Here is a 10081-nt window from a genome sequence, read left to right as displayed (position 1 = left end):
AATTTAAATATGCCAAACAAGGGCTGGTGTTTAAAATACTTGTGCTTATTATTATTAATAACCATTCAATAATTAGATAAATGTCTGCGTTCTTTGAATATGGCAGATATCTAGGAAATGCTTTGATCAATTGGTTGCCAATTTATATTCTTTACAAATGTCTTAATTGGTGGTATAATTCACTCGCAATTACAAAATACATGAGGCAAATAGTGTCTATCACTGTGTAATCTATCATCGCTGCTAACAGAATGTGTTGGTATGCCTGATGACAAATTTAGGGGGGCACCTCTTAACCATCATCTCATGACAGAGTCACCTCATGGTGACCATTATTTTGGTAAATATATTAAGAACTAAATGTCAATGTCATTACATGTTTCCAGAATTATGATACAACACAAAGAATACATACCTTTCTCTCATAGATGGCAATCCAGTCTGTTGTGGAGAACCACTTGTGATTTTTTATGTCATTCACACCGTTCTTCAGGTTACCAAATCTCTTTGTAAGGTCTACCTGGAGCAGGTTTCTCAGCAGATCCTTCAGGTCAGAGCTAAAGTGAGAGGGAAATCGTACCTAAACAAGCAAAAAGAGAACTCTGGATTACAAAGATACCTGTGCCGTTTACCTATTTAACATAACATGCTTGGTAATACATAAAGAGAAACAAGAAACACTGGCAAGGCGATGCTTGTAGTTGAAAGGCAAGCAGAGGCAAGACAATGAATTCAAATATTTAAACTAAGACTTTCTCTTCATACCTTGCCAGACACAATCTTTTCGTAGATCTGGATAGGCTGATCAGCAAAAAAGGGAGGGTAACCAGCAGCCATTTCATAGACAAGAACTCCAAGTGCCCACCAGTCCACAGCTTTGTTGTAGCCCTGAAAGAGTCAGAAACAGAATCCGTAGTTTGGTGTCTTGGCTCAACCTTAACTATGCAAAACTACCTTGGTTAATGACTAGTAATGACAGCCGGACAGGCTTGAGACCCAAAGAGCAGTCAGATATACATACAAGTGACACATTTCTTGTGTTGGCTCTGTACTTAACATCCATTTGTGGGATTTTACATTTAGGTTGCTTTCACATCTGAGCAGATTGGTCGTTAGATAGTCCGGTTCGACTGGGATGGAATGAAAGCTCATTCATACTCTGGTGTGGACCAAAGACCCAAGGTAAGAGGTTACAGCACATCCAAAAAGACTGACTTGAAAGATGCGCAGGTGACGTAACAAACCAACCATTCACGCAGACCTACCGCACACACACACATTACAATTGTATATATCCAAATTGGCCATTCCACACTGGCCCCTAATTGTTGTTGTATAATAACATAACACTTTCCCACATTAGTAATGGAGCCAATGACAAAATCAAACAATGATGTCCAGAGTGCAAGTGTGCATTTTTAGTCAATAATGTTCATGTCCATTAAGTATTCATGGGGTAGGTAACCCCGAGGTAGAGATTTCTGCTTTACAAAAGCCTTAAATCAGCCTCATCCAGCTGTTGCCGTAGAAATGCCATCATCTGCCGGTGCCGTTTTGATTTTTCATAGCTTTATCTGATTTGAAGGATTTGTCACAGGCTGGGCAGTACAGACCATCATTATAATCATCAATTGTCAGTTTGTGTCCATTGGGCTGCTCTGCATCTCCTCCCTCATCTCTGTTCTTCTCCCGTGGGTCAATATCCTGCTCTTCTTCCTCACTCTCGGATGCATCTCCAAACTCGTCTCCGTACCCCGCTTGCGAACAAAAGCCACAAGTTGGGGTACAAGCTCGTTGCGCTCCTTTTGAGCCTTTTCTCTGGTCTTCTTGTTCTCCTTTTTTTTTTCTCTCTTTTTTCTTCTTCTTCATGATTGTTATAAAGTTGAGATCTTCTCTAGACATTTCTGTCTTGTCATCTGTTGACTTGACGTTGAAGTTGTGGTTATATTGCCTTACCGGTAATTCCTGACCATATATATTTCTCGTTGTCTGTGTTACAACACATCATAATCTTTCTCTCATCAGGGTCCGCCCTATCCTTTGCTCGCTGTCTTGTCAGTTGCTCATATTGTAGAAGGGCTGCAACTACTGATTATTTTCATAATTGATTAATTTGTTGAATATTTTCTTGATTAATCAATTAATTGTTTGGTCTATAAAATTTCAAATAAATCGTAAAAAATGTAGAGCAGTGTTTCCCAAAAGCCCAAGAGGACGTCCTCAAATGTCTGGTTTTGTCCACAACTCAAAGATATTCAGTCAGAGCCATGTCAGAGAAGAGAGAAGAAACTATGAAATATTCACATTTAAGAAGCTGGAATCAAAGACTTTTTTAATTTTGTCTTAAAAAATGACTCAATCAGACTACTCGAATATCAAAATAGTAGGTGATTAATGTGAAAATTGACAACTAATGGATTAATCTATGCAGCTCTATATTGTTGTAAAATACTAGAAACACTAAAGCGAAACCAGAAAACCCAAGACAAGATACATTTATTGTTGCTCCATTATTTCTGAGACCAGGTGTCAGAGAGGTTCACTCAGATATTCTGTCTAATAAACAAGTGTCCGTTTCAACCTCATGATATTTGTTTACTATATTTGGTGCCTTTAACAAAGTACAGTCTGAACGCAAACTGGTCCAAATAAAAAATGCAACAATGTTGCAACTTCACCCCCGAATTGCACAGAGCCTACCGAACTATAGGTGTGAAAGTGCCCTTACATCATTTGACTGGTGTAGTTCTTGTATCCCCTTATCCCCCAATTTAAAGGCAAAATTTTTTTTGACAACTTAGCAAGATCCTTTGTTTTGGGCTTGGTTTGTCTGTTTGTTTGTGATTTGTTTGTTAGTCTGTCAGCAAGAGAATGGAAAAACCACTGGCTATATTTTCATGAAACTTGGTGGAAGAGTGAAGTATGGGCTAAGGAAGAACCCATTACATTTTGGAGCAGATTCGAATCACAGGGTAGATACACAAATTATTGTTGCGTTGCTGTCTTGAATTGTTACTTTCATTAACAATGGAAGATAGGGCATTTGTGCTGCATTCATGTGGTGTCGGAAAAAAAGAGTTTACACATTTTGGGCATGGTCTGAGTTCTTCAAGTACCATTCTAGTTTCATCTGAAATTCATTGCCCTTGAGTTACAATTTTAATACGTTCTAGTATTAGTACTGTAATAAAGTGTCTGGGGGCTGTATTGGGTATGGAGGGATTACCTTGCTGAGGATGATCTCTGGAGCCAGGTACTCAGGAGTTCCACACAATGTCCAGGTCCTGCCTTTTACTCTTTTGGCAAAGCCAAAGTCTGTGACCTGAAGAAAGAACAATAGGAGCATGATAAGAAAAGTAACTACGTAAGGGAAAAGTTAACATGTACTAAACTTCAGACTATCAACAGAAGCCTACATCTGTTTATCAGGTTGTTGTTTTATTTACTTGGCTCAAACCGACTAAATGTGCTAATTTGCTTTTTTGTATTATCTGTCTTTAGACAGAACTTACTTAAAGACGGATACCTTTCCATTCAGTTTACTTTTCTATTATAAACTTTACATAGATTGTGTACCTGGATATACCCATGTTGATCTATGAGCAGGTTTTCAGGCTTCAGGTCTCTGTAGATGAGGTCTAAGGAGTGAAGGTACTCAAAGGTGAGTACTATCTGAGCTGCATAAAATCTTGCATGATTTTCACTGAAAGAAGGGAGGGTGGACAGTCAGACATTGGTGCAATATATGAAGTAGGGGTGTGCAAAAAAAAAAAAAAAAAAAAACAAAATTATATATATATATATATATATAATATATTATTCACATTCATGCTTGTTTTTTCTTTTATTGAGAATCGTTTTTGAATCAAAAATCAATTTTGAATTGAATTGTGAGCCTAAAAATCAATACTGAATTGAATCATGACATTTTCTGAATTGTGCACCTCTAATATGAACACGCATCTCTTATGACTAAAAGGCGCAAACTCAATTATTCATTGGATAGCCACCTCGAAATGCTGTCTGTCTCAAACTATTCTATCCATGACATTGTTGGGCAACAGTGAGGGAATGTGAAAACTGTACAGTGATTAGTAGATAATACAGCACTTAAATTAAAATAATTAAAATGTACATTATACCTGAACCTTCCGATACGTCTGAGGTGTGAGAACATCTCTCCACCGGGCACATACTCCATCACCATGTAGAGGTTTGAGTTGTCCTGTTAATCAAAACAAGAAACCTTTAAGCAGGGGCATATCAACTGATCACATGATACTAAGTGCTCTTCAGGCAATGAAATAAAACATCCCAATTAGAGTAAATGATGCTACAATATGGGGGGCGTCTACTCTATTGCGGTTGTTTTTGTTCATAAACATGTAGTTGGCTTGTTATATTGAGATGAACTGTACCAACAGTAGCCCTGTGACAGGTGAACATGCAAGGTCTGTTATGTCAGCATTAGGATTCCTTAGTAAAAAAAAATATAAAAACACTGATAATGTGGTAACCATGTAGTTGGTTACCAGCAGTTTGTAGTTGGTTACCAGCAGTTTGTAGTTGGTGCCAGCGTTTACCTTGAAAGCGTACTCCAATCTGACGAGGAAAGGGAAAGAGACAGCCTGTAGTATTCGCTTCTCATTTAGTGTGTGTTCTATCTGCTTCAATTTCACCACCTGAAAAATAACAAGGCATAATATTAGTACTAACGTATTTCTAGCATGCCATGTTCCTGATAATTGAGTATGTGTGCCTGTTATATAATTTCCAGAATTCAACGTAAAGCAAAGCCAACACACCCAAAGGTTTTTTCATGATTTCTGAGAGCTATGCCTGATTAAAACGTTAATGCACAAAGATGTTTTAGCACAATTCTGACTTTATGACTTTTCTTTTTTTTTTTTACATGTGTCTGTTCTCCTCCCCAGCCAGCTGCTGTCTTCCATTCATTTCAGTAAAGTGTGAAAAACAACTTGCACAGACTTAAAGCTTAATCCATCCGAGTTAACATCATGTTCTGTTTTATTTTCGTTAGGTACAGCATGGTTTAAGTGCAATTTATTTTAAACGTCTACCAGTGTGGTGCATTCATGAGTTAGTGGGAAGCTCGGACATACTGTACAAGACTTAAAAGTCAAGCATTCAATGCCAGCATTGCCTCCACAAGCCATATTGTCAAATAAAAATCAAAGTCAGAAGACAAACAATGAGCAAATAGCAGTCATCACGAAAAGAAATGCCCTAATTTGCTAGGTCCTTGGTTTAAAAAGACTGTCAGACATGAACTCAATCCACAGTTTCAACTGCATTACCAAACACTTGGCCATGACAGTTACTGTGATCAATTAGCTTCTGTATTGCAAGCAAGTCTCCACAAATGAATTTGCATACTGTACTGAAATATTTAAATGGTAATCAATGGCTTCCTCTAAGACAGTAAAAACACATTCACAAACCTGTAAATGCATGGCATGCTTTGGGAAATAGTCAACAGCAATGTGAAATGTACATTATTAGCAGTAGCATGTGGGATACAAAAATGCAAAAACATACAATCCTTTAAGACCCCTGTGATGAACTAATAAAAGGGCGGCATACAGGTGTGAAGAAGAAAAGTGATACAAGTGATGGTAATAAGTCTTTCAGTAGTACAGCTCAAAACTAAAAGTCAAACAGATTTGACCTCTTCAGTCAACTGTGTGAAATTCAAGGGAACAGTGCTACATGAGCAATGTACTGAGGACACGCTAACCTCCTCTTACGACTCTCACATCAGTATTTAAAGATTGAAACTCTCATGTGAAGTGCCTCTGAGGTTTTCAACGATAACATGCTGGCAGTGCATGAGAGGAAGCGTTCCATTTCCTTTTACGAGGTGCACAGCATTTATGTTGTTACAGCATTTGTCAAGCACGCAGGAGTTTGCTTTTCACAGACGGCCCTGCTCTACCCCGAGTTCTTAGTGAGATGGGTAAACAGTTTTTTTTAAGAGCATACACTTACTTTTTGTTTGTCCAAGATCTTCATGGCGTAGAACTGATTTGTTTCTTTATGTTTGACAAGCATAACTCGACCGAATGAGCCAGTGCCCAGAGTCTTGAACCTATCAAAGTCATCCAGGCCAGTTGTGCTCTGAGGAAACATTATCATTGATAGTGAAGACAGCTAACTAATGATTGAGCTGCTTACATTTCTTCTTGTAAGTTTGGTGTTATTGCCACTCTTATAGATGCATCTGGTATGACATTTTGCCTTCATTAAGCTCAGAGTAAAAACACATTAGCTAGGTACAGATGTTTTTTTTCCCAATAAAAGCCTCTTAGTGGCACAGTACAATTATGCAATCAGCTAGCTTTTAGGCCAATCAGATCTGAACCAGGAAGTAGCTAGCTACTATCACACAAAATATCTGTCATTTTACATCTACAAAGTGAGTTACGGGAAAATTAAAGTTTGAATTCTATTCACAGGGACTTACCTGTGGTGGACACTCCCATTTCCTTAAAAAATCTTCTTTGGCTTTAGCTAAGAACTCTTTCACTTAAAAAAAAAAGACAGAAGTTTGATTTTACAATTTGCAATTTGGTACTTACACAAGGTCAGTTAGCATGTTGAGGGAAATAAACTGGAAACAGGAAAATAAACAAAGTCTGTTCACATGTTTGAGAATAAAAAAATAAATTTTTAAGGTCAGGCAAATGTCAAATACTGGGGATGCAGGACTACAGTACTAAAAAAAATACCTCTTTAACAAAACTCAAAACCACATGTCAAACAGGAATTTTTGATTAATAAAGTGATGCAAAGAGCTTATGTGGACTTTACAGAATTGGCCAAATCAAAGACAAGCCATTCTGCATCCCTTTTTAGGAGTAGGTGGGAGTAAAGGGGCAGGGGCAGCAATACTGGGCAGAGAAGAGAAAATGCACAACATAACAGAGGAGGCTACAGTGCAGGCATTAGAAAGACAGTGCATTGTGAAAGTCAAAGCAGACATGAGATGTCCAAAGTCACAGAGCCGTGGCAGCTGACTAATGTCTAGTAGGTGGTGCACTTGGTATGCTGTCGCTGATTGAAATGCACACCTGGCATTGAAGAACTATGTAGAAACTGTATGTTAACAGACTGTCCTAATTAACCTCAATCTTAGTAATATTTAGATGTTGCATAATACAAGCCTGGTAGGCCTAAACCGCAGCATAAACCTCTCTGTGACTTAGGATGGCTCATGGAAAAATGAGCATACCAAAAGTCTCTACAGTTCACCAAGGGTTTGCAGGAACATTCACCCACATGGATGGAAATGATGGAGAAGAGAAAGAGAGGAAGAAACATTTATGAAGTGCATAAAACAAGAACATTTTGAGATTCAAGTGGTTTAAATGCAACACACAACAAAATGACAGTGAAAAAGACGAGGCAAGGCATCCCTATGATCAAAGTTAATCCTAATTCAAATACTCTACATAGAAACAAGAAGATTATTTTGGTTGGAAGACTTATTTCTGTCAATGAAAACTGTTGGTTAAAGCAACAATAAGACAACAAAATACTGTTAAACTAAAAACAACTGTCAAAAAGACAACAAAACAACAGTGGTTGAAAAGGCATTATAAAAAGCACACAGAAAACACATTTCATACTTGCCAAACAGTACACAAAAATGCAGGACAGAGATATTAAGATGATGGAAGCACTACAAAGCTGCTTTTACTGTTGACTCTGGAGGATCAAGAATGTGTGCAAGTTTTAGGAGACCTAACGAAATAATGAACAACCATTTACATGAAGAAAAAAAAAAAACATAGTCAAACTTAAAGGTTGATTTAACCTATTAAAAGACATGTATGGCATAATATGGCCCTTGGTTCATTTTATAAGCTTCATCTAAATCCATTTTCTTACAAACAAGACTTACAAACGCAAGCTGAGACTCGTCCTGCTCAGAGCTGCAGACGGTGGCAGACATATTTTAAGTGTAAAAGCAACACGCCCCACTTACTGAATTTATCCCACATGATGGTGAACTCAGAAATAAGAGGCCCCTCACTCTCTTGTCCTCTCTGCTCTTGGCTACTCTTACGACATCTGTGGAAAAGGCGGCTGGCGAAGGATTGGTCCTTTCCCTGGGCCATTTTGAGACAAATGTCTTGATGGGCGAGTAAAAAGACTCAAAGGCGAACTAACTTTTTTCCAACTGAAGACCAATGACTGATACGAACTTCCTGTATGCAGCCGAGTTTACTGCAATGCTTGGTTAACCACAAAAAAAAATAAGCTTCCTGTTCAAGTAATCTGCATCAGTTCAACGGCCAACTGCATATCTACTTTTTCTACAGGGTGTGGAAAACACAAATTAGACTCCAATGCAAATGGTGACGTTGTTTTGACAAAAGGTATACAAAGTACGCAAAGTACACAAAATGGCCAGCCTCTAAAGGTTATGTCAAAAACATTGCACAGCTGTAGTGCATTCAGAGTGCTGATAAGGAAACTGTACCGCCCACTGACTGACTAAGAGAAAAGCTATCTCCAGGTTATCGTGCTCTCTGGTGGTAAAGTGTAACAATGCAGTTCTTCAATGAGCTTTTCCCTCTGCTTAAAATCACTCTAAGGTTATGACCCTCAAGTGTACTAGAAATGTAGGTTTGTTTTGGAGTTACAGTAGTTTGGTCCCCTCTGGATAATTAAATGTCTAGAATGAAAATAAAATCACCAATAACATGTTTCTGTAGAGGCGTTAAGGGTTGTGTTATTTTACACAACCCTTAACGCCTCCCTGCAGAAACTACAGGTGGCTTGAGTCACAAGACTGTGAGACAGTCTAGATGGACTACTGCCAATCAGAAAGCAGGTCAAGATCAGTACTCTCCAGACAGAAGGCCGTACTGTCCGGACCAATAACCAATACATTATTGAGAATTATTGACTTTTAACGGAGCGTTTCTATTTTAACCCGCGCAGCCTTCTAGCATTTATGGTACTGGTTTAGCAATCTGGCACGGCCTAGGAAAAACACAGACCAATAGCATGCGTTCTAAATCATGTCGTGTGATGCTATTAAGACAATCAAATCTGTGCATTCCGATAACCACTGCAACTCAGGCGAGATATACACACAGGGAGAGACAAAACAAATAATAGACAACGTTTTACATGGCGTGCTCTAAATAAAGAAAAGTGGACAGCGAAAACAGCTTTCAGTCAAGAATGGACAAATTCTTAAATGTTCATTCTTACCACGGGCAGTTCAAAACCGGTATATCTCATATGTTCAGAGACTCTCGCGATCTAAAAGCCCAATATGATCGATCCAGCAGAATACACATTCATTCAACAACGTGCTAACGAATGTTTCCTTAAAGTTGCTTGGATTTCGGGTCAACATAAAAAAACATTTACTGATGGAGGGGTAGTCAAGGAGCGCATCAGTGCGGTAGATGAAACCTTACTTGAGGGAAAACAAAGAGAAAATCAAGCAAATACCTATGTCAGCAGTCTCAGCCAAAAAGAAAACAGAAATATTAACCCATCATGTGCTAGCTCAGCTTGATGAAGCAATTCGCAAGGCACCATGCATAGTCTTAGCTGTAGATGAGTCCACTGATGTGTCTGACAGTGCTCAACAGTTAGTTTTTGTTAGGTTCTTCAACAAGGACAAGGAAGAGTTCTGTGAAGATCTGTTAGGTGTCACACCCATTCAGACCAGTACAAGAGGAGAGGACATCTACCTGGCCATAAAGGAGATGTTAATGAAGAGGGCAATAGAGCTGAATCAAGGGGTTTCAATAACCACAGATGGAGCCCCTGCCATGTGCCATGGTAGGGAGAGAGAGAGAGAGAGAGAGGAGCTGCAGCAAGAATGAAAGAGGACAATCCTCAGCTCATCTCTTACCATTGCATAATTCATCAATTGGTCCTGTGCTCCACCCTGTCAGACAAGTATGCTGAGGTAATGAACATAATGATAAGAATATTGAACTTTCTCAGAGCATCCTCTTCCCATCAGCATCGCATGCTAAGGGAATTCCTCAGAGAAGTTAAAGCAAATGCTGATGACCTTCTGCTACACAAC

General features: G+C 38.7%; 1 protein-coding gene across 3 annotated transcripts in view; it reads right to left on the bottom strand.

Moving 5' to 3' along the window:
* prkacba (protein kinase, cAMP-dependent, catalytic, beta a) overlaps positions 1-10081 on the bottom strand; it is a 16133-nt gene that overhangs the window by 3420 nt on the left and 2632 nt on the right. Inside the window, exons 2-10 of one of the 3 annotated variants that reach the window (XM_032526093.1) lie at positions 7253-7261; positions 6485-6546; positions 6010-6138; positions 4584-4682; positions 4143-4225; positions 3577-3703; positions 3227-3322; positions 766-888; positions 416-580 (exon numbers count right to left, since the gene is read on the bottom strand). In XM_032526093.1, the coding sequence (XP_032381984.1) occupies positions 416-580; positions 766-888; positions 3227-3322; positions 3577-3703; positions 4143-4225; positions 4584-4682; positions 6010-6138; positions 6485-6546; positions 7253-7261 (893 nt within the window). Of the gene's footprint in view, positions 1-415; positions 581-765; positions 889-3226; positions 3323-3576; positions 3704-4142; positions 4226-4583; positions 4683-6009; positions 6139-6484; positions 6547-7252; positions 7262-8008; positions 8422-10081 lie in introns of those variants that run through there. The other 2 variants (XM_032526092.1, XM_032526094.1) reach the window with 2 other exon arrangements.

This window comes from Etheostoma spectabile, chromosome 9 (assembly GCF_008692095.1).
Source record: "Etheostoma spectabile isolate EspeVRDwgs_2016 chromosome 9, UIUC_Espe_1.0, whole genome shotgun sequence".
Lineage (NCBI taxonomy): Eukaryota > Metazoa > Chordata > Actinopteri > Perciformes > Percidae > Etheostoma > Etheostoma spectabile.
Note: the sequence above shows the minus strand (reverse complement) of the source record. Positions and strands in the feature narration are given on the sequence as shown.